The sequence below is a fragment of the Blennius ocellaris genome, assembly GCF_963422515.1.
Source record: "Blennius ocellaris genome assembly, chromosome: 24".
In the NCBI taxonomy this organism is placed as follows: Eukaryota; Metazoa; Chordata; class Actinopteri; order Blenniiformes; family Blenniidae; genus Blennius; species Blennius ocellaris.
In genome coordinates this window covers 4,082,950-4,106,854 of record NC_137673.1, presented here as the reverse complement: position 1 = coordinate 4,106,854, position 23,905 = coordinate 4,082,950, and the positions used below count along the sequence as shown (strand labels likewise).

At 47.4% G+C, this 23,905-nt stretch overlaps 4 protein-coding genes across 4 annotated transcripts; all 4 read right to left on the bottom strand.

Moving 5' to 3' along the window:
- Window positions 1–156: 156 nt before the first annotated feature.
- Window positions 157–3,646, bottom strand: LOC308147431 (carbohydrate sulfotransferase 10-like). The gene is made up of 6 exons (XM_080519564.1): window positions 3,539–3,646; window positions 2,492–2,624; window positions 2,236–2,342; window positions 1,926–2,169; window positions 1,680–1,785; window positions 157–1,324 (listed from the first exon to the last, which is right to left on the bottom strand). Exons 2-6 carry the CDS (start codon window positions 2,595–2,597, stop codon window positions 757–759), a joined length of 1,131 nt encoding a protein of 376 aa, XP_080375690.1. The 5' UTR covers window positions 2,598–2,624; window positions 3,539–3,646; the 3' UTR covers window positions 157–756.
- A 665-nt stretch (window positions 3,647–4,311) lies between these two features.
- Window positions 4,312–8,772, bottom strand: LOC308147639 (carbohydrate sulfotransferase 10-like). Its single transcript, XM_080519919.1, has 6 exons — window positions 8,662–8,772; window positions 8,196–8,322; window positions 7,999–8,108; window positions 6,149–6,374; window positions 5,894–5,999; window positions 4,312–5,734 (listed from the first exon to the last, which is right to left on the bottom strand). Exons 2-6 carry the CDS (start codon window positions 8,299–8,301, stop codon window positions 5,167–5,169), a joined length of 1,116 nt encoding a protein of 371 aa, XP_080376045.1. The 5' UTR covers window positions 8,302–8,322; window positions 8,662–8,772; the 3' UTR covers window positions 4,312–5,166.
- Window positions 8,773–10,792: 2,020 nt separating this feature from the next.
- rpl31 (ribosomal protein L31) lies at window positions 10,793–12,544 on the bottom strand. The gene is made up of 5 exons (XM_080520076.1): window positions 12,495–12,544; window positions 12,000–12,103; window positions 11,294–11,419; window positions 10,947–11,059; window positions 10,793–10,866 (listed from the first exon to the last, which is right to left on the bottom strand). Exons 2-5 carry the CDS (start codon window positions 12,101–12,103, stop codon window positions 10,835–10,837), a joined length of 375 nt encoding a protein of 124 aa, XP_080376202.1. The 5' UTR covers window positions 12,495–12,544; the 3' UTR covers window positions 10,793–10,834.
- Window positions 12,545–13,950: 1,406 nt separating this feature from the next.
- zc3h13 (zinc finger CCCH-type containing 13) lies at window positions 13,951–23,343 on the bottom strand. Its single transcript, XM_080519521.1, has 20 exons — window positions 23,203–23,343; window positions 22,288–22,458; window positions 22,070–22,173; window positions 21,871–21,985; window positions 21,643–21,754; window positions 21,373–21,539; window positions 21,116–21,264; window positions 20,722–20,925; window positions 20,468–20,635; window positions 20,021–20,364; window positions 19,499–19,933; window positions 19,190–19,408; window positions 18,606–19,110; window positions 17,758–17,954; window positions 16,229–17,473; window positions 15,491–16,147; window positions 15,264–15,407; window positions 14,990–15,190; window positions 14,564–14,727; window positions 13,951–14,481 (listed from the first exon to the last, which is right to left on the bottom strand). The coding sequence occupies exons 2-20, from the start codon at window positions 22,447–22,449 to the stop codon at window positions 14,278–14,280; spliced, it is 5,496 nt and encodes a 1,831-aa protein (XP_080375647.1). The 5' UTR covers window positions 22,450–22,458; window positions 23,203–23,343; the 3' UTR covers window positions 13,951–14,277.
- Window positions 23,344–23,905: the final 562 nt, after the last annotated feature.

The following is a 23,905-nucleotide window of genomic DNA, read 5'->3' as shown; positions in this document are numbered from 1 at the left end:
CTGGGCTTGGTTGTGTTGAAAGCCTTTCAGGCTGCTCCGGCACGTTTCCACAGAGGTACGCTTCTGAGATTCAGGCCCAGCAGCCCTTTATAGGGGGACTGAAAAGTTGCACAAAAATAGTTCAGAGGCCAAGTAGAGTAAAAACATTTCTTTATATTAATTTATTTCAAAACAGACAAAATCCTACCTTCTTTGAAGTTACTATATAAAGAGAAGACGATACTAATTTAACAACGTTTCTCCGGCACCCTGCGGGACCTGACTGGCAGTTACTCACCGCCGTGGCTTCTCAGTGACAGGAAGTGGCTCGGCTTCATTACATACACTGACGGTGGACCAGAGCCGGTATCCTGGGAACCGACTGGTCACTGCAATCGTCAGGTATGTGAGGGAATCAGACTGCACATGATACGGTTTGAAAAACTTGCCATTTTAAAAGCCAGTTGGAGCGCGACTGGCTTGTCAACCTGACATGTCGCCGTCTCAGCCAATCACAAGAGTTCAAACAATGAAAAATGATCCCAGACAATCTTTGGAGGTAATTTACTTGAGTGCAGTCTTCCATCCACGAGTTGCACTTGCCACCGACATGCGAGTCGCCCTGCTTGAAAGACGATGTGCCACAACCAACACTCCCACCTGTCAGTTATTGTAACAAAGGGAACTACATTAAGGACAAAGTGCTGGACTGCCAGAACACAAGTTCCTCTCCGTAACATCAAACCAAAGGAGAGGCTTTCCTAGAAAACATGTCTGTCAGTGTTCGTCCTCTCGGTCCAGTAGAAAGTCTGGGCTGGGGTAACCAAACAGTTGGAAGTCGCCCTGGTAGCGTGCGAACAGTCGCCTGATGTCCCGCTTGCTGATGTCTGAGAAGTATTGCTCCACCTTGGTCCTGTTGTAGCGCGTGATGCCGGGAGGAATGTTGGGGTAGGACACCAGGCCCTCCACGCCCGCCGCTCTGAGGATGTAGGGTGCGTCTTGCTCCAGCGTCTCGTGGTGTGCCACCACGCTGTACTGGATGTTGCACGGCGCACACAGCTCTGTGTACGTCACCCAGTGGATGATGTAGTTGCCAAACTGCTGGTCGACCTGTTTTCGGTCCACCGTGTCGCCAAGGTAACGCACAAAGTCCTCAAACTGCAGCTTGGATGGGGTGAGCTCGTTGTCTGGGTGGCTCTTGCGATATTTCTGGATGATGACCGGCGCGATTTTGGAATTGTACCACGGCTCATAACGGGGGTTCTTCACAAACTTGTCCTTGTAGGCAGAAATGAGGCGCTCGAACGGGTCCCTCACGATGAGAAACTTGAAGTAAGTGTTTAATCTGTGGGTTGGAACAAAAAGCTCGACATGATGAGAACTAAATGAAAAACTTGAAAAATAACAGCCGTTCTGCTTTATAGCTCATCATTTCTAAATTCAGTGTTTTACTTTTAACTGAAGTGCAATCTTGCCTCAAAGTAATTACCACAGTTTTATGAGCAGGACTCCACCCATCATGTACCGAGCGCTGAACACTTGACAAAAGAAGTTTCTTCATATGTCTGTCAGCTCTCTGCATCTCTGAGCCGTGCTCATCAGTTGAGAGTCACAGATTTGCTTTGTCAGCGTATATCACAATATTACAGCCTCAACTTTGAAATAAAATGCACTTTCATCAAACGGTGATGTGAGCTCACCTGAGACTTATTTCCTGTGGAGTGAGAGAGGAGAGGCGTTTCAGGCCCTTTCTGCCTCTGACATGAACCACCTTTTCTGGGACCTCCTCCACAGTGGGAAACCTTCCTGCAAACAAGAGCAATACAGCAGCAACCCAGAGTGTTAAATGACATGTGATCAGTATCAAGACAATATTGTAGACCGTGTGTGTGAACCTCCTTCTGTTGAGTGCAGGTTGCTTTTACACCGACACCACCTGGACTCACCGTTGAGCACAATGAGGACTTTCTTCCACTGAGTGTTTCCCACTTTGGGCGTCTGGCAGAAGAGGATCTTGTGCTTGTCACACACGAAGATACGGTCCAGGACGAACTTGCTGATTGGGACGTGGGTCAGATTACTGAGGCTGTTCTTGCACACGGAGGAGAGCAGCTCCAGTCGCTTCTCACTGATCGAAAGCCACTCGGGGTCCGGGGGTGGGAGTGACGTCAGGGGTGAGGTTGCCGAAGTCTATAATGTTTATAAAGTTGAGAACATCCATCTGGCAAGTAAAGGTGAGTGATGCAGAATAATCACCTGATCTGTAGATTTGGAATGTTGACTTTCTGGGCTGGCCACAGTAGAAGCTGTAACCGTCTTGGGTCTTGGCACCCTCCAGTTCTGCACACCTCTGTCTCCATATTCTGTGGAAGCACGCACACACGCACACACGCACACAGACACACAGACACACACACACACACACAGACACACACACACACACACACACACACACAGTGAGCAGACCAGCTCTCCCACCCGGCAGAGACCAGCACAGGAAGCAGCTGCTTACCATCCGCAGCCCTGAAGGTGATCAACTTCCCAACAAACAGAAGGACGATCAGCGCCCAAACGCACACAACGCTGAGCAGAAAGTGGTGGCGCATTGCTCCGATCATCAGCTGACGGCCATGTCTGAGTTACAACTGAACACATGAACAGAGTCACACATGCAAACACACACTAAATATGCAAACTATGGAGGTGGAACTCGCATGCTCGCTTCACTCAGAGTCTCCCACTGAGGGACCAGCCGGCTTACAGTTATAAAATAGTGTGTGACATCGGGAGGAGTAGAGTTCTCAAAGTGGTTTCTGGGTGGCGTGTGTTTATTAACAAACAGATTATTAGCTAATAATGTGGATTGTTGTGAAGCTGCATACTAACTGGCCACTTTGCTGGCCAGCGAGCCACATCTGTCCACTAAAACCTCAAACTGGCTCGTTTTTCAACTTGAAATCTGCTCAAATGTAAATTCAACAGCCGCACTCACCCTCCGGATGAGGGGAAGTTACTTTACAGCAGCGCAAACTGCAGAGAAAAGGCTGGATGGAGGCATAAAAGCTCATGATTCAACATGATTTACCCGTTTTTTACATTAGCCTTGAAATGAATGTGAAAGGCTTTTCACATTGAATCAATATTAAATGATTGAAAATACATTTAAATTCTTAAATGCAAGTGTATACATTTTTTGTTTTGTTTTAACTCATATCTCTATAATTTGCACACCTGATTGAAAAGGACAGAGGGAAAAGGAAAAGCACCTAAATAGGATAAAATAATAAAAACAAAACAAAAAAAATTCTAAAATAAAAGTGGCTAAAATAGTGAACACATATCCAAAAAACAAATGAAACATTTACATTTTTTGAGTGTAGTTATAAAGCTTCCATTAAATATATATATATATAAATCCAACTTTAAGAACTGTTTTATCTCTTTAAAAGCAATCATCCACCTCACTGATGCCCGTTTGTACTGCGATCGTCAGAAGTGACATATTCTGCCACAACAAATACAACAGAATTCTGGTAGATTCGTGTCGGGTTTTACTCACCAACATCTTCAGGAAGTTGATTCACTGTCAGGGGAACTACAGCTCAATAGTTCTTCTATGAAATTAAGCTAATTTGTTACATACTATTTGGTCTGTACTGATATGTGCAGAGGAAAGAGAGAAATGAGGAAGACCAAGATTGGAGGGGTGTTCACACCACTCTTTTCAACAGCGTCATTCTTGTTTGACCATATTTCCCAAAAGTTGCAATACAGGTTTGTGACAGGGCAGCAAACAAGAGGGTTAAGACGTCTGGTAAGAAACAATCGCAAAGATGGTTCATAATACATTTTGAACGTGTGAAAACATTTTCTTTCAGGAAAACGACCATTGTCTTTCTTGAAATGCTTTTGTTCTCTTCCCTCCATGACATCAACAGGGAGTGTTAATTAATATACCAGTTTGACCACATTCAGTCCTTCACTTAGTCAGACTGAACTGAACAGTCATACCACAAATATTCCATAGAAGTGTCACTGAGTACTGTGCATACAATTTTTTTGAAGATGTGTAAAACATCTGTCCAATTACAGTGAGGCCAGAAGGAGGAGCCATTACTTCAATTGTGAGGAAGTGAGCAAACATGTCTACCGTTTGAAACGGAGCCAAAGCTTTACCTGTCCAGTGCTGCTCAGCCCAGCGAGGGGACAGGACGTCAGATTGGGCCATAAAGACTGTAACCAGAGGTCTCAGCTCTGCAATTTGCATCCAATCCATTATTTTTAATGGGATACTGCAGTCAAAGAAGAAAAGCTATCGCGATTCCAACAAACCCAGGAGAACACCAGGCTCCTCACGACACATCTGGAGAGCCTGGGTCTCAAAATAAACTGGGAAAACAACGTCACAACATCCCATTCATAGGCCCATTACTGGGCTTGGTTGTGTTGAAAGCCTTTCAGGCTGCTCCGGCACGTTTCCACAGAGGTACGCTTCTGAGATTCAGGCCCAGCAGCCCTTTATAGGGGGACTGAAAAGTTGCACAAAAGTAGTTCAGAGGCCAAGTAGAGTAAAAACATTTCTTTATATTAATTTATTTCAAAACAGACAAAATCCTACCTTCTTTGAAGTTACTATATAAAGAGAAGACGATACTAATTTAACAACGTTTCTCCGGCACCCTGCGGGACCTGACTGGCAGTTACTCACCGCCGTGGCTTCTCAGTGACAGGAAGTGGCTCGGCTTCATTACATACACTGACGGTGGACCAGAGCCGGTATCCTGGGAACCGACTGGTCACTGCAATCGTCAGGTATGTGAGGGAATCAGACTGCACATGATACGGTTTGAAAAACTTGCCATTTTAAAAGCCAGTTGGAGCGCGACTGGCTTGTCAACCTGACATGTCGCCGTCTCAGCCAATCACAAGAGTTCAAACAATGAAAAATGATCCCAGACAATCTTTGGAGGTAATTTACTTGAGTGCAGTCTTCCATCCACGAGTTGCACTTGCCACCGACATGCGAGTCGCCCTGCTTGAAAGACGATGTGCCACAACCAACACTCCCACCTGTCAGTTATTGTAACAAAGGGAACTACATTAAGGACAAAGTGCTGGACTGCCAGAACACAAGTTCCTCTCCGTAACATCAAACCAAAGGAGAGGCTTTCCTAGAAAACATGTCTGTCAGTGTTCGTCCTCTCGGTCCAGTAGAAAGTCTGGGCTGGGGTAACCAAACAGTTGGAAGTCGCCCTGGTAGCGTGCGAACAGTCGCCTGATGTCCCGCTTGCTGATGTCTGAGAAGTATTGCTCCACCTTGGTCCTGTTGTAGCGCGTGATGCCGGGAGGAATGTCGGGGTAGGACACCAGGCCCTCCACGCCCGCCGCTCTGAGGATGTAGGGTGCGTCTTGCTCCAGCGTCTCGTGGTGTCCCACCACGCTGTACTGGATGGCGCACGGCGCACACAGCTCTGTGTACGTCACCCAGTGGATGATGTAGTTGACAAACTGCTGGTCCATTTGGCGGCGGCCCAACGTGTCACCAAGGTAACGCACAAAGTCCTCGAAGTGCAGGCCGGATGGGGTGAGTGCGCTGTACCGGTGGCCCTTGCGGTATTTCCGGATGATGACGGGAGCGATGCTGCTTTTGTACCACGGCTCGTCACGGGGGTTCTTCACAAACTTGTCCTTGAAGGCAGAAATGAGGCGCTCGAACGGGTCCCTCACGATGAGAAACTTGAAGTAAGTGTTTAATCTGTGGGTTGGAACAAAATAACAGGTCTGTCAGCTCTCTGCATCTCTGAGCCGTGCTCATCAGTTGAGTCGCAGATTTGCTTTGTCAGCATATATCACAATATTGCAGCCCCAACATTAAAATAAAATGCACTTTCACCAAGATGTGATGTGAGCTCACCTGTGAGATATTTCCTGCGGAGTGAGTGAGGAGAGGCGAGGCAGGCCGTTTTTAGCATGGTCGTGAACCAGGTATTCTGGGATTTCCTCCACAGTGGGAAACTGTCCTGCAAACAAGCAAAACAAGAGCAATACAGCAGCAACCCAGAGTGTTAAATGACATGTGATCAGTATCAAGACAATATTGTAGACCGTGTGTGTGAACCTCCTTCTGTTGAGTGCAGGTTGCTTTTACACCGACACCACCTGGACTCACCGTTGAGCACAATGAGGACTTTCTTCCACTGAGTGTTTCCCACTTTGGGCGTCTGGCAGAAGAGGATCTTGTGCTTGTCACACACGAAGATACGGTCCAGGACGAACTCGCTGATTGGGACGTGGGTCAGATTACTGAGGCTGTTGTTCTTGCACACGGAGGAGAGCAGCTCCAGTCGCTTCTCACTGATCGAAAGCCACTCGGGGTCCGGGGGTGGGAGTGACGGCTGAAGCACACGAGCCATCTATTTAATGCCAGTTAAATCATATCTTCTATTTAATCCGCGCATGCTCACTGTGCCTCATTGTCTCAGACTGCTAAAATTATTACAAGTTGATATCCTGAACCAGAAGGGGTGCCTCAAGGCTCTGTATTCGGTCCCTTGCTGTTTATGATTTACGTCAATGAGTTGGGGGGGGGGGGGGGGGGGGGGAAGCCAAAATAAAAACCTTAATTTTTTTATGAAGTTGACATTGTCTTTTACCGTTTTGGGGACATTGTCCTGGCAGCTTTTGAGCACTTCAAGCATTTTTTTTTTTTTAAGAAATAGAAGCCCAAATTCTGTTTTGGAGACTGAATGCAGATAAAACTAAATCTAGAACCTTCTCAAGGAACTAGTAGAAGATTGTTTTTACATTCAAATTGGTCTCATCTTTGATGACAGATTGCCTGTAAGCTTACGAGCCCCATAACACCACTGCATACAGAGCTGAAACAAGAAATGTACATAGATAGAATAAAAACCCACATAAACCTTTATTTCTCACTGTCTCAAGTTAAATCAGACTAAACTTCTCCCATTTTAGGTCAGTTAGAATTTTCAAACTCATATATAGTTGCAAAATGCAAAACTGACAAGATAGAATATCTTGAAGCATTATATGTTCTTTCTGTGAAGTGAAACCTTTACATACAGCCATCATACTCCTCAGGGAGGACAGGGGTTCTCCGTCTCAGAGGTTTCAGACAGAAATGTGAAAACGAGCAGGCTCAAAGGCGACTCAGTGAGGATGAAGTATTACTCCAAGTGAAACATAAAACAGCAGATTACGGCTTGCAAATGCGCACAGGGACAAAAAACATACTTTTTTTTGGAGACATGACTCGTGGTCTGATGAAAGTAAAGTTGAACTGTTTGGCCATAGTGACCATTGTTACATTTGGGAGGGAAAAGGGGGGAAGCTTGTGACCCTGAGAAAACCTGACTTGGTTACACCAGTATGGTTGGGAGGACATGGCTCGAATTACAGCAAACTATAGTGACAAAACTATTGACACAAGCCATACAATTAAAAGGCAATGATACCAAATGCCAAGGAAGTGCATGTTAACTTTTGATTTCAAAGAAAGTAATTAAAAAAAAAGAAGAGAGAAACTAAATTTGATCATTGTGGAATTTTAGCAAATAGAAATTATTTGGGGAATTCGAAACTGAACTGAAACAGGAGACGTTCACTTGGATTTCACTTCAGACAGTGAGAAAAAAAGTTTGACTGTCTTTCTGTACAGTGTATGTAAACCTCTGGTTTGAACTGTACCTCACTTTAAGAGCCTCGATCCCCAGTTTGGGAAGAGGGCCTTCATTTAAAACTTGTGTCATACACTTTTTAACAGCTATTCTGGGGAGTATGCAGATGTTTTATTGCAAAGTACAGACATCACGATCCCGTCTCTCCCTTCCCCCTTATTCCAGTGATTCCTTGAAGAAAGTTTTCCCTTTCGTTGATACCCCTTCACACTGGCAGTTTTTAATCAGCTAGTTATTTCATAATATGCTATTAGAAGTAGTCAGGCAGGAATTGGGTGACTTTGTGTTGACAAGTAAATATGGGATGCAGAATAATACTCACCCGCTCTGCAGGTCCAGGGTCTTGACTTTCTGGTCGGATGACACCAGCAGCTTTACCCTGCTTGGTCCCCGGTTCCGTCCAGCTCTGCAAGACACCTTTGTCTCCATAGTCTGCGGAGACACACGCAGATGACGGACCACAGTGAGCATCCCAGCTCTCCCACCCGGCAGAGACCAGCACAGGGAGCAGCTGCTTACCATCCGCAGCCCTGAAGGTGATCAACTTCCCAACAAACACCAGAATGAGCAGCGCCCAGCCGCAAACCCCGAGGAGCAGCCAGTGGTGGCGCATTGCTCTGAGCATCAGCTGACGGCCATGTCTGAACTGGACACACGAACACAGAGTCACACACACACACAACCATGCAAAACATGGAGGCTGGACGAGCGAGCTAGCTTCACTCAGAGCCTCCCACCGAGGGACCAGCCGGCTTACAGTTATCTGTGTGACAACGGGAGGAGTAAGAGTTCTCAACGTGGCTTCTGGGTGTAGGTTGTTTATTAACAGAAAGGGATAATTATCTAATAACGTGGATTGTTGTGAAGCTCCGTGCTAACTGGCCACTTACCTCGCCAGCTAACCACACCTGTCCACTAAAACCTCAAACTGGCTCGTTTTTCAACTTGAAATCCGTTCAGATGTAAATTCCACACCCACACTCACCTTCTGAATGAGGGTAAGCTACTTTACAGCTGCCCAGACTGTGGAGAAAAGGCTGGATGGAGGCATAACAGCAGCCCAGCCCAATGATGTACACGACCCGTTATTCACACTGGCACCGGAGGTAAAAGGAGCAGCGCCCCCCAGCGGCAGCGCGGGAAACTGCACTCCAGTTTTAACCCTATGAAACTGCCTGTTAAACTCTCCTCTTTTCATCAGCAAGTATTACTTTACTGGAAATTCATATTCAAGCACAATTTTAGTCCCCACAGCCCACACAAATTAATGAGTAAATATATACAATTTCCTGTTGCTCCAAAGATAAAGGAAGTTCATTTCAAACTGATCAATGGTATATACACTTCCAAGGAGTTTCTATGACTTTGTTTATCAAAGTTATTGTCATTGCTTGGAAGCTTTGTTAATACATAATAAAAAAAAATAATAATAAAAAAAGAGATATGTCCGCGCTTTCTGATGACGTTGCACATAATGATTGGCTGTGATGACGTTTCGCATTATTACTGGCTGCAAGTTTCTCCCGTCGCAGTGTAAACAAGTTTGGAAGCTCCGCTTCGTGGAAAGCTAACGTGACTGTGTGAGGTGAAAGGGACGCTACGAGTGGTTTTATGCCTCCGGATGTCCCAAAGCAGCAATGCTCACTTTGTTTAACTTCAGGACCGACTGGAGGTTTCTGGTTTGTCCTTTATTGCGCCTCTTCCTTTTACTTTTCCCTTCCAAGTACTTTACAAGTGTTTTTTTGAGCATCAAGCACATTTCTTCAACATAACCTATTTGATTATGCATGTATACTTGTTGGATTTTTTTTTTTTTTTGGGGGGGGGGGGGGGGGGGTTCTGTGTATTATCTACCGATCCCTCCATCCAGCCATACCTTATTGTAGTTTGTCCATGTGGTGTTGCCGTAGTTCATACTGCGTGACGTTTCCGCCAGGCGCAGACACAAGCCCCGCCCCGGACAGATCTGGTTCCAACAGCGGAAACGGGTTGTGATCAAGCCAGAGGTGTCACTCGTAGATATAAAACTATGGGTCTATGCTAGGGGTGGGCAATCCTGGACCTCGAGGGCCGCAGCCCTGCACGTTTTAGATGTCTCCTCACATCAATACAGCTGACAGCAATTAGTGGCTCCTTGTCAAGCCTTCTGCAGAGCCTCATCATGATGACAGGTGTGTTTGAGCAGGGAAACATCTAAAACGTGCAGGACTGCGGCCCCCGAGGACCAGGATTGCCCACCCCTGCGGTCACTGAACACCGGACCACTGGTCCTCCCTATTAACCACTCCGGGCCTGAGTGCAGTTAGAAAGTGTACATAGCAAAACTATAAATACAACTTTGTTTTTTTTTTAGGGTCACGATCTACCCCACTAATGGTTTTTTGTTTTGTCAGCTTCAGACGTGACACATCCGGCCAAAATAAACATACCAGAATTCGAGGGTAATATTTCTGCTTTTACTCACCAAAATCTTCAGGATGTTAATGCACAGCCAGTAGGCCACATCTCTATATTTCTTCCAGTTCATGATTGAAGCTATGTGGTCTGTACTGTGTCTCAGTAGCACGAGGAATCACTTACCAGTGAGTTACATTTACACCTGTTGTCAGGAGAGCACTATTCCTGTTTGTTCACATTCTATCAATTTCAAGTAAGGCGTGTCCATGCACTCACCCACAGGTCAACGGTTCATATTTAAAGATGTATGGAGAGAAACTGTCACAAAGATGGTTAATAATACATTTTGAATGCGAGTATATTTTCTTTCAGCAAATAAGTCCCGTTTCAGTTACTTTCCTAAAACACACAGCAAGACTTGAAGTTTTAATTACATGTGGATTAAGATACTCAGTTGAAAATGACACACTTGGTTTTTTTCTGCAGGTATTGTCTTTCTTAAACCAACCAAGCCTATGAAATTATATTTTCCTTCAACAAAGAGTACACCTCTATTGTTCTGCATTCCATGACAGGTTTTGGTGAGAGGGGGGTAATATACCAGTTTGAGCACATTGAGTTCTTCCTGCTCAGCCACAAATTTATTTATAACACCCAATGAACGATCCCACTGAACCTTCAGGTAAGTGCAAACACAAAAATAAAGACAGAAGACTTGATCAACTTTTATGTTTTTTATTCCACTCGCAGAGGGGAAACATTTAGTTTTCATCAACATTGACCGTCTGCAGGCCTGTTCGGGATAAAAACGGAAGAATCGTTAAAAGACAAGTCTTCAAAGCTTTCACATGTTGGAAAACGGTGAAGTTTTACCTTTGCATGTGGTGACGGGAACATATGTGACCAGGGTGTACAGCTTGTTGGGAGAGTCCTCATCCTCGTTACGCTTCCTGGAGAGCCTCACGCGGATCCTGTACGGCACATTCCTGCAAAAAATAAAAAAGTGACAGTTGATGAGTATGACACTTCACACCCACTCAGAGCTACCATCTCTCTAAATGCGGAGGTTTTAATTAATGAATTTGAAAAGTAAATGAAGAGGAAGCTCAATTTAACAGCAGGTGATGTACAAACGTGACACATTGGGACAAAACGGCAACAACAACAAAAACAACTGCTTTTTGCGTTCACATCAACTGTTAGTTTGAACCCTCTCTCACCTGATCCCCTTGCTCCACACAGCCTTATTGAGGCGGGTGTCGATGCGGACGTCGGGCGTTCCCATCTCCTTCACGGCGAACTTGCGGATCTCCTTGATGGCGCGGGGAGCCCTCCTCTTGAAGCCTCTGCAAAAACAACAACGTTAGGTTGGCACCACGACGTGATTGAGAGGCGACTGTGGCTCCGCTGACAGAATGGTCGTCTCTCATTCAGAAGGTTGCAGGTTTGACTCCCCACTCGTCCTCCTGAAGATGATTGATAAAAGTATCTAAAGCCTTTTACGCCATACAAGAATAGGGCTCTATTAAAAGACACTGTTTCAATCATGCACAATTTCCAAACGTATGACACAAAAATCATGCAGCTTTACTGTAGTTTAGCCAAATGTTATAACAATGAAAAACAAAAAGGGGACAACTGCAACCCTAACAGTTTTAAAGAGGATTCAAATTCAACTGGGAGACTAGCACAGCCTTTGTTGTTGTAGTTTTCCCTGTCAAAGAGCCTTGAAATGCATGGCCTTAAATTAAGCACAACTGTTGAGCATTCTCCACAATCATAATATTTAATCGCACCAACAGAGGCTACCACCTTAAGATTGGAGTGCAAGTTCATGTTTAGCTACCACACATGGCTGAATAGATACCAGCTGGTTTTAAACAGCCCAGGCAGAGCTCTGATGAAATCTGCAACAACAGTACTTACATCCCATGGATGCGCTTGTGGACATTGATGGTGTACTCTCTGGTCACAACCTCGTTGATGGCTGAACGCCCCTTTTTCTTTTCTCCTTTCTTTGTTGGGGCCATCTATGGAAACACAAGCAAGTAGAATCAGAGGAGCTCAACGCGCAACACAAATACTCAGCCGACATCTTTTTGTGAAGACACAAGCTCGCGTGAAGCTCTTTTAAACACGCATCAGACGCAAATTCTCGATATTTATTATATTAGCATCATTTGTGTTCAGGCCATACGGGTCTGTTCGGCTCATTGAAGCTCGTAGTAGCCATGCAACCAACGTAGCGGTTCTTCGCTTACAACTACGGTCTTCATCAGAACTGACCGCCTCCAAAACAACCCCGTATGCACAATACATCGCTTATATACACATTTACAACATGAATGGGATAAAAAGTGCTTTAAAAACCAGCCGATGGCGACAGATTGTGTGAAAATACTTTCCGATGAAAATACTCACATCGGCTCGAAGCTGAGGCGGAAGTCGGAAGGACGGAATTGAAGCAGAGGATGCTGGGTAAAGGAAAGCGGTCCGGTCAGAAATGTGTCCACGGGAAACAAACAGTAGATGGTTCCGCCACGCTCTCTGAAGCCACCACGTAAAACGTATTCAAATATGCAACAAATTAAAACGTATGCAATTTATAATTACCATTGTGAATAAAGTTAATGTAAATTACCGATATGAATCTATATTTTATGAAAATACAAAGAAAAACATTTAATCCCTCCACTTTTGTATTATTCTATCTAATGTCATAATTATCCATATACGTATGATAACACTAAGTAAGAACTTAGTTTTACAGTCATACCAATATACACATTCAGATAGTGTATCCAACCCCCAAATTCCTATTTACTTAATTTGCTTCATTTACTTTTGGGGGAGGTAATTATTAGTTATATTTGTGACAACACTCAGCATCTGCTGCTACACCATGTTTATTCCACCTAAATCTCGGTTCAGTTATTCAAGCTGTTGGAGATAACCACTTTGATTACATGAATATTGCAGATCACAACAAGTAGCTCATCTTAAAACATCTTCTGCAGTTGACAAGAACTACTAAATAATAAAAATAGATTTCTATTGTGCTTTTCACAACTTACCTTCAAAAAGTTTTTCGTGGTTGGCTAATCAATATTGAGTCACTTGCCAATATCTGCACTTAGATTTGTTTTGTGGCAATTCTGGCAAAATGTCAATACAAATGTAAAAAAAAAAGTCTTTATTCTACAGTATAAAATACAGTTTAACCAGATATGATTTTCACATATCAATGTTGACCACTTTGGATAAACAAACAAAAAAATGACAGGGCAAATCAGACCATAAGATGTCGATATCAGCAGGTCTACTTTGACTTCATGTCAACTTTTCATGGCCATGGCAGAAGGCGCTGCATCATATCCGGAACGTTTAAGACAAACACACAATTCCATTGTTAATCGATTCCATGTCCATTGCAATTGTGTTGGCACTCACAATCTGCTTTTCCAATGTCTCTGGTTCTCTTTATCCAGCTGGGTGAGACTTGATACTCTGATTTATCACATTTCCAGTCACTTTTCTCTAAGCAGAGTGCTGTTTGTGTCCTATTGGGGAGCATTTTATGTTTGTTTTTTTTCTGGATGGTGTGGGTTGGTAAGGAGAGGGATTCCATGTGCTGGGTGACTTCAGTTGAAAAAACAACAACAACAACACACCAACAGCTGCAGCAGATGACATTCAGTGAGGCAATATTATTGACGAGAAATGTTTCTTCGGGTCCCTGCAGGAGATTTCATTGTCGTAGATCTCTGTGGTGAAATGCTTGAAGATACTGTGTGATATTGTGCATCCAAACAACAGCATCAATCACATTATTTGCAGGCTGTGGTTCATACAAAGCCAAAGACCCGTTACAAAAATGAACATCTAACATTTTTAATGCACAGTTGTGGTAACTGAAGCACAGGTAATGAAAAGCAATCCAACATTTTAACTTGGTTAAAGATTGACAATTTAAAGTCTGCTGTCAAAACACACAAGAAAACATGAAGCCACAAAGGTGTGACTGGTTACACACCTCCACCAGTGAGCGTTTGACAGTCTATGAACTGCAATTACAGACCATCCAAAACATGTGAAGCACCACTGAGACTCCATTTTTATTTCCTAATAAAAAGGCTACACATATAATGACGAGACGGGAACAGAGTGAGTGAGGATTAAAGTAACACTTTGAGATGTCGCTCTCTCAGGACACACACACCTCTGCCTGAGCTGCAGTATTTATCGTACTGCCGCCACCTTCAGCCACCTCGGCGGCCGGCGCTGGCCCACTGTCCGACCTCTCCGGAGCCACAGCCTGACTGGCCATAGTCCTTCTGAAGAGCCGCATGCTCATCTGCAGCAGCTCGCTGTCCACCACGGGCGTTGTGGGGTACTGCTTGGTGAGACCCTAATGAGACCAAACAGACCAGTTAAGAGATCGAGACATGTTGCTCTCAGTGTGATCAGCACAGGAGAAAAACGACATCCACCTTCTCGTTTTTCAGCAACTGCCGGCGGATGGCAAAGTCCCTGCGGGCACACAGGGCCTTGCAGCAGGGCCCCAGGTTGCTGAGTAAGCCGGCCCTCTCCACTCGTCTGTTGAGGGCCGCCATGTTCAGGGCCCCCAGGTCATGCTCGAAGAGCTTGTCAGCATCTGGAATTACAGCGTGGGTGGAAAGTCTCAGACATTATTTAATATCATATTGAGATTTTACAGATCTTAACATTGGGAATCAAATCTCACGTGTCAGCACTCTGTGTGAAATCCTTTTAATTTAATTGAAATTACACTTGTGATTTTGGGAAAAAAAAATACACAAAAACCCTCAACCCAAGTCTGCTGTGGCGTGTAATGAAACAAAAACATTCTTGAACAAAATACTGCAGTTGTGTTTTGGTCTGAAGGTGCAGCGTACCTTTGGGGTCATCCAGCTCAGACTTGCACACCGCTCTGACTTTCTCCAGCAGTTCCGGTCCAGCAAGTCGCTTGGAGACACCCGCTCGAAGGAGCACCGCTCCGGGGGTGAAACGGAGCAGTGCTGCACCCGCTGTCCGGGGCTCCTGCTTCTGCTTGGGCATCAGGCTGGACCAGTCGACGTCAATGACGTCCAGAGGACCTGAACGCACAAGGCAGCTCATATTAAACGGTTTCGATGAAAACAATTAAGCCCATCTTAAATGTGACAGTACCTGTAATTTTCTCCTCCTCTTGTTGATCCTCTTTTTTCTGACTGTCGGCCAAAATCTCATCCAGCTCGTCATCGCTGATTGGTTCATACTCCTCGCCAACAGACGCCACTGACTGACTGTCTTCTTCTTTCCCATCGTCATCTCCTGTGAACGCAGCACAAAACACACTCTCAAGTAATTCATCTCGACAGGAAAAGTAAGGAAATTTAAGTGGTTTGTCTTCGAACCATCAATGCTGTCCGCCTTCTCGGGCTCACGCTGTTCTACAAGATGATGGCTGTTGCTCTGTTTCTCCGTCTCCGAGGGAGTGAAGGCTTCTCGGGGCAGCAGAGGCTCATACTCGCTCCTATCCTGCCTCATGTCTCCTCTTCCCTGGGCCCTCGGGTCCACGTGGGGCGGCAGGTCCATCAGCATCATCCTGTCCCTCTCTCTCTCGTTGCCTCGTTCGCCCCGGTCCCGCTCTCTGTCTCGCTCGTGCTGCTGGAGGAGACCCTCGGGGAGGAGGCGGTCCCTGTCCCTCATGTCCCGCTCCCTCAGGAGGGGTTCACGGCCAGGACGCATCAGCAGGGGCTCCCGTCCGCGGCTGGGCCAGTCCCTGGGCTCGGGCTCCCAGTCCCTCTGCTGCTGCAGGGGCTGCTGCAAGAGGGGCGGCTGCTGTGGCGGCGGGGGAGGCGGCGGCGGCTGCTGCTGCTGCTGCTGCTGCTGCTGCTGCTGCTGCTGGGGTCGCAGGTCCTTCCGCTCACGCTCTCTGTCGCGCTCGAACGGCTCGCGCTCCCTCTCTCGCTCGCGGCTGTCGTAGGAGCCGGCTCGGGACTGAGACCTGGCCTGCCGCTCCGAGTCGGGGGAGCTGCGTCTGGAGCTGTGGCTGCGGGAGTCCTGGCGGTCTGCAAAGTAGCAAGTGGGTCAGAAAGGGTTGAACTTTGTGCTCACCAGCTTACATGCTCGGGGTTTCTGGGTGGGTTTACCTGACGACGTGCTGCGGCTCGGCTCGCCTCTCCTCAGCTGGTCGATTCGAGACTTCCTCTCGGCTCCGGGAGGCTCGCTCACCACGAGCCTCTCGCGCTCCCTCTCCCTTTCTCTCTCCCTCCCTCGTTCCCGGTCTCGTGAGTTGGTGCCCGGCAGCCGGCCCCGGCGCGACCTGGGGCCCTGGAGGTCCTCGCGATGTGCCGACTCATTGGAGGGTGAGCGCAGGCGGCGCGATGATGTGCGGCTCTGGTTGCTGCCCATGCTGCTGCTGCGCACCTGCTCTGGTGGGGGTTTGCGGAGCAGCGGCTGAGACATGAGTGGCTGTGGGGTCATCGTCTGCAGCAGTATGGGGGGTTCCTGCGAGAGCAAAGGGGCAATGGGGGCTGGATTGCAGCGCTCTCTGTCCCTGCCCATCCTGGGGCCACCGCCTCTTCTCAGAGGTTCAGCAGGGGGCCGCTCAGCAGGGAACGGGGGGGCGTGCGTGTCGAGAGGACCCACTCGGTCGGTGACCTCCTCATCTGACCAGTCACTGAAATTGTCCATTTTGGGCGGTGGGGGCGGTTCGGCGTTGCCTCCGAGGCCGCGGTGATCAGGCCTCATGGAGGGTGGCGGTGTCCGAGGCCCTCTCTTCCTTTTACCGAGGGGCAGGTGGGTCAAGGTCTCCTCCTCGGACACGTCAGACTCTCCTCGAGAACGTTTCCTCTTCCGGTCCAGTGCCTTCTTCTTCGCTCCTTTCCTGGGGGAGTGTAGAGGCGGCAGCACGTCTGCAGCCGCCGCTGGTGGGGGCTCGGGGTTGAACAGATCCCCGGCTGCGGCTAAACCATTGCCACCGGCCACCTCGTCGTCTTTACGGCCCTTCTTCAAGCCCTTCCTCTGCGACTTGGTTTTCTTTTTCCCCTCCTCCTGGGACTGGGCGCTGGCAGCGTCTCTGTCGTCGCTCGCGGCGGCAGGGGCCGGAGCAGGAGACGGGGTGGCGTCTCGCTGGTCGCGGGCTCGTGTGCGGGAGTCGGGCAGGATGTCCGAGAGCTGCTCCGCACGGCGGTCGCCGGCTCGGCTTCGCTCCACGCCTCGGAGCTCGAGGTCTTCATGGCGGCCGCGCGTGTCCCGTTTCTCCACGGTCCCCCTCCGCTCCTCCTCCTTCCAGTGGGCGGCCTTGTCGTCAGAGGCGGTGGCCCGTGGCGGCGACCGCAACAGAGGGTCCTGTGGCCGCACCACCTGACTCAGAAGACGGTGTTTGTCTCCATCTGCACAAACACACAGCACAGTCGAGTCAGCCTAAAACGCTGGGTGGCGAGGAGGTCACTCACTTTACCAGATTAAACTAAATACTTTTGACGTACATTTGTGGTCACAATCAACACTTTTTCCCACATTTGCATTTGTACAGTTCAGGAAAACAGAAGAAAAGTAAATTCACAGTCACACCAGAAATAAATCGTGATCCCAGGGTGCTTTACAGGGTGTGTCTGCATTATAAAAAGAGGTGTATTCCCCATCAAACATGTCCTTTCAAAAAGATTTTCCCTACTGTCAGATGGAGGCGGACACACTGGGCTGGGGAGGAGGGGCTGTGGGTGGAGCTTGGCCTGCCCTCGGCCAATCGGGCGCTCACTTTTGTCTTCACCACTGTTGTAGCCGTCACTGTCCGCGGGGCTGAGATCTCGTGCGGCGCGTTTGGGTGACTGCCGGGGGCTCGGGCTGCTCTCCACCCGGGCTCTCTTACGACTGCAGAGATGAAACAGCGAACAAGTGAAATTGTTAAATCCATTTAAAAAAGGGAAGTGAAGTCAAATATTTAAAAAGAGTCAAAGTGAAAAATATTTACAGGTTATAAATAAATAAAATGTAAATATCAAGAGAAAAGATTATTTGAATAGACTTGAATTCTAAATATTCGATTAATAAAAAATGAAATTTTAAGAACATACAAAAAAATGTCATTATGATAAAAACGGAAAACAAAGTGGAAAAAATTTTGAAAAATGTGCAAACGCCATATTGAAAAGACATTATGAGAAATATCGACATACAATCTTAGTAATTAAAAAATTAAGAATATAATGAAAAGGGGTCCCCCCCCCAAGAAAAGAATCAACTCTTCAGAAATGTATGAAATGAGAAATTTCTGAGAAAGAAAAGGCATAATTAAGTAGACATATTTTTTAAGAAAAGGTTAATTTGGATAATTTAAATGTTCATTTTAATTTAAAACCAAAGGGACTAAACAAAATTCTTCTTTTATACACTGATGCAACCTGAACACGGTGTCGTGGACACAAGCACCTTTGAGAAAAACTAAACTGTTAATTGTTTTTCTGGTGTGATTCTTTATTGTGATGCAGCTTGAAAACAAAGCATGACGATGGAGACGCTCACCTCAGCTTGCGATCGTCCCTGACGTCTCGAACCAGCCGCTCATCTCTGGGGTCTTCTCTCCTGTCCCGCCTCTCCTCCCTCCCCCTCTCCCTCTCCCTCTCCTCCCACTCTCGCTGCCTCTCTCGCTCCCGCTGCTCCCTCTCCCTCTCTCTCTCCCGCTCGCGCTCCCTTTCCCTCTCCTTCCTCTCCCTCTCCCTTTCCTCTCGCTCCCTCTCCCGCTCCTCGCGCTCCCTCTCTCTCTCTCGCTCCCTCTCCCGTTCACGCTCCCGCTCCTTGGCCCGCTCCCGCTCCCTCTCCGCCTCCCGCTCCTTTTCCCTCTCCCGCTCTCTGTCCTTCTCCTTCTCCCTCTCGCGCTCTCTCTCCCGCTCCCTGTCTCGGTCCCGCTCCCGGGTCCTGTCGTCCCGCCTGTCCTCGGCTCGGTCCGTCCTACGATCGTCCCTTCTCTCCTCCCGCTCCGAATCCTCCGACCTCCCCTGGTGTCTATTTGGGGAAGCTCCTCTTTGGTCTGGGCACAAAACAAACCAATCACAAATCAGTTTGTGGTCCTCGACACGTCATGATGTCTGTTCAGATCACACTCCAACCTCTGTCTCTGTTGTCTCTCCGATCCCGCTCTCCGTGCCCTCCTCGCCTGTCGTAGGAGGAGTCTCTGGCCGGCTCAGCTCTCCTGTCGCTCTCGTAACGATCTCGATCGGAGCCCCGATCGGAGCTCCTCTCTGCGCTGCGTTCACGTGCAGCGCTACTGCGGGACTCCCAGGTGTCGTGGGATTCCAGCTGGGAGCTGCGGGAGTTTCTGTTCGAGCCTGATGCGAGAAAAAAAAGAGGAAAAGAGTTTACTCACAGATGCATGGAGAGTAGTCAGAGTGGTGCGGGACTGCAGAATCACTTCTTGCCTTTCTCGGATGCTTCGTTGGCACGCCCTCTTCCTCGCCCGTTCCTGTCTGCTCGGTCCGTCCTCACATCGGTGCGACCTCCTTCCTCACGCCCGTGACCCCGTCCGTAGCTCCTGTCGTCCTGAGCCGTCTCCTCCTTCCTGTGGGAGTCCGTTCTGTCCCGGTCTTTCTCTCGCTCTCTGTCTTTCTCCCGCTCCCTGTCCTTCTCCCGCTCCCTGTCTCGGTCTCGCCTCTCCAGCGACTCACGACTGGAGCGGGTGTCCGTCCGGCTGTCTCTGGAGTCCTTCACGTCGCGGCCATCACGGAACTCACGGACGGTTTCCCTCCCTCGGTCACGAGCATCTCTGCTCTCCCGGTCATCTCGTGAAGATGCCTGTTCCGAGTCGTAGTCGCGGTCATCGCGGACGTTGTCTTTGTCTCTTTTGCTGCGGCTGTCTGTTCACAGAGAAAACACAAAGCTCGTTAAATATCAAATTCTAAGTTACATACAAATCCCGATGTAGTCATTAAATAAGAAAATACCATCTCTGCGCTCATATCGGCGGTCCTGGGCAGGTGGGCTCCTCTCTCGCTCGCCTCGACTCCTCTCTCGGCCCCTGGAGTGGCGCCGGCTGGGGCTCGACCTGTCGGATCGCCTGGGGGGCGAGGAGGGTTCGTGGGAGGGGGCGGGCGAGCGGGAGCGTCGGGAGCTTGGGGGCGAGGAGGTGGAGGCCTGCGCCGTGGAGCTGCGGTGGTAGGCAGGAGAAGAGGAGCGCCGCCGGCGGGGGGACGGCGTGTGTCTCTGGGTGGAGGAACCCGAGTGGGAGGACGGGGAGCGGTGGCGGGGTGGAGTGGGGGTGCGCTGGTGGCGTTGTGGGGATGGTGACCTGCGGTCGCAAGATGGTGAAAAGTGGTTAATATTTCCCCAACATCTTTGATTAAACAACATTTTTAGGGCTGGAGGTCCACTGGAGCCACTGTCATGCTAACCTTTGGGGAGAGGAAGTGAACGCTGCGCTCTTGTGAGACGAAGCTTTCGGAGAGGCGGATTTCTTCCTGGCTGGGGGCGACGCCCCCCTGGAGGCAAACGGCACGCTGCCTGACCGCTCCTCAGACGTCACTGACCTTTTGGCCTTGTGGGAACTGTCCGATCGATCCCTACAAGCGAATCGGCAATGGAGAGAAGTTGTAGGTGTGGACAGAGCGGAAGTGGAGTGCTCGGCTTCCATTGCTCACGTCGTTACCTGCGTTTCTCCTTCTTCTCTTTATGCTTCTCCGTGTCTCGCCCTCGATCTTTTGCCTCCTTCTGCTTCTCCACAGACTTCTCCTTGTTTTTGTGTTTTCCTTTGTGCTTCTTCCCGATCATCACGGGGAGGTCCAGAGGAATGGGTGGAGGAGGGCTCGGGGTACGGGGCCCTTTCTTCTTACTGTGACCCCCCTTGGAGGATCTGTTCACAATAAACCTGCAGCATGAGTCCCAGTGAAACAGTGTCTTAAATGTATATTTATGAGTTCATACATGTTTGAAGAAAAGAGTGGACTCCGTATTACAAAGATATACAGCTGCTTAAAGTCCTCATGGGTGCAGCATGCAGGATTTGGATCATTACACACAAAACCTTGAGAAAGTGTTCGTACCTGGTTGTCTCGGAGGCCGGCGAGGACACGGATGCCTTCTTCTCTTTCTTCCCAGAGCCCGCCCCTTTGGTTCCACTCTTGTGTTTTGGGGGCGTACTGGACTTCCTGGATGATGGTGAGTCTTTGGAGCTCAACTGCTCAGGGGAGGCCTGAGAAACATTTTAATCAGCCATATGTAATACATCGACATGAATCTCTTTGATTGAATACTGAATATAAAAGCGAGGGTCGAAAAATTAGTCACCAGTTTTACTCACCTTTGGCAAAACTGTACTTCTGGATTTTGTGGGAGTCTCATCTTTCTTAATGACGATCTCTTCTCTCTTATCCAAGTTCTCCTGCTCCAGTTTCATCAGTTCACGCTGAATCTTCTGGCGCTTCATCTCCAGGGATAACTCGTAATCGTAGTCTCCGATGTCCGAGTCTGAAAATCAAACAGAAAGCAAAACAAGAAAGAATGCTTGTTAATTAAAAAATAACCATTCACAAGTTATTTGTTGTATATAACTGAGGAAAAGGGATGGAACCTTCACGGTTTGTTTCCCACTCTGTGGGCTCTTCTTCGCTGGCTGGGGTTCGCTCTTTTGTGATCTTAATGTCCTCCTTTTCCCGGTGCCGACCTCTGGAGGGCTCTCTCTGCTACAGAAAAATACAAACATGTTTCAATCACATGTTCACCTGCTGTTGCTCTTGAGTTTCCTATTTTAACTATCTAAATATTAGAAAATTAAAGACACGAAAAGCAGAGGACTCACTCTGACTGTGGGGGATGTGGGCTCGTCTAGGTCTCGCTTCAAGTTTTCTGGGTCAACATCTTGTCTTTTATTCTTCATCCTCTCCCGCAGATCACCTGTGGGTCTCTCGGCTGACCTGTAAAATGAAGAAACAAGAACGACCGTCAGTAGAAAAACACACATTTTTATAGAAGCAGCTATTAAATCTGAACCGTCTTACCGGCTGAAGCTAAATCCTTTGCCTCGCGGCTGACTTCCATGTGTGTAGCGACAAGTGTTGCCGTAACTGCAATTACCGGTCTTCAGCCAATTTCTACAGTGACTCTGAAAGACAAAAAAACAAACAAACTGAATCCACAGCGAATGCCTGACGCAGGCGTCTTTTGGAGAGGATTTTTTTTGCATATATACATAGTGGGGACTCTCAATGGTACGTACATCAGCAGCATTACTCCCAGTGCTGGGCCCGAGCCTTTCAAACACACTTGGCCTGCGGGAGGGGACGGCGGGGTTGGCGGTGCTGCTGGTTGTGGTGGTACTGCTGCTGTCAGATATGGTTTTTGAATTCTCCACTGTTACCTTCCGCCTGATCTTGGACATTCTGCAGGACTTAAGATGAGAAAACAAACAAAGAAAAAAGAAGAAGAAAAGCTTAATGAAAAGAAAAAACACCAGATCAAATAGGGACCACACAGAACCCCGCAGATATGGAGGATTTATTTGTGTAAGTTATTTAATGACGCTTTTTGGGGAATTCAAAAGCTTTACCAGGATCTACAACATTCACACTAATATTATTAATGTCATGTTGAGGCGATCTGTATTGATAAATCCATAGGCAGTCACAATGGCAATATGAAAGTGAGCCTAACAAGTATAATAAAGTTAGAAGTCAGTCTTTGAAATAATCGACTCCTCGTTTTAATAGAACTCATTCATTCAGTCACACTCTGCTACAGATTGTAACACTTTTCGAGCGTCGGAAAATCTCAATAAGTGAAACAGCCGGTAGTCCACCATAACAAATCCGACCCAAAACATAAACATATGCAAATCTAACGGTGAGCTCTCTGCAGCAGCTCTATGCTAACTTCGACCAAGCATCAACGCAGGCTAACTCCGGGTGAGCTCAGGCCACCTGCTGATTTTAACCCTTTAATTCAAGTTTCTGCGGTGTGCAGCAGAATCTAGCGCATAAAAGAGCCGCAACGATCTGCGGGTTACTCAAGAGTTGTTCACAGCCCAGCATGCCTCGGACTGGATAAGAGGCTAACAATGCTAACAGTGAGCGCGGGGCCTTCAGCCTTCTCCAGCTGCGTTTCTGGCCTCAGGCAGACACAAGCTCGGCCTTACCCAGGATAAAGTATCGGTGTCGCATCTACTTTAGTCCGGTGAAAATGAGCCAGCACTTGTAGAAATAACAAGGCTTGAATTATTCTTTAAAATCACAAAGTGCTGTGTGAGCCGTCATATTGGCGGAGTGCGCGTCATACGTCCCCGTCTTCTTCGCTGGTTTTTAAGATTGTTCATGTTGCATGATTACATCGTAGCGCCACCTCCGAACTGCGGCGATGCTTAGTACTGTCTTTTCCTGTCTTTAATTCAACTGTTTTTTATTTGTAATGTTAAGTTTCTAAAATAGTAAAAGAAAAACAATATTGAACTTGATGAGACTGTTTGAAAACGGCTCAGATCAATTATTGTCAACAAGTAGAGGGATGAAGATCTGTGGTAAATGTATATGAATGCTTATAATACTGTAATGACTGTGCAGGATAATTATAAGATTTGAGTGTTGGAGAAATTGGTGTGATGTGGAATTATACATGTGTATTATGTGTTTATGTACCCAAGTATGCATTTCTCAGTAGATATGTGTATATTTGTATAGAGGATGTGTATGCGCATGCATGTGTAAATATGTTCAAATTAGTGTCAATAGCTTTTTTGTGTATCTACTTTATTTTGCATCTTTGACGTGTAGAATAAATTAACAATAAAAGAAACAATTTCATTGATAAAATATTACTAACAATTTTAAATTAATATTTTAAAT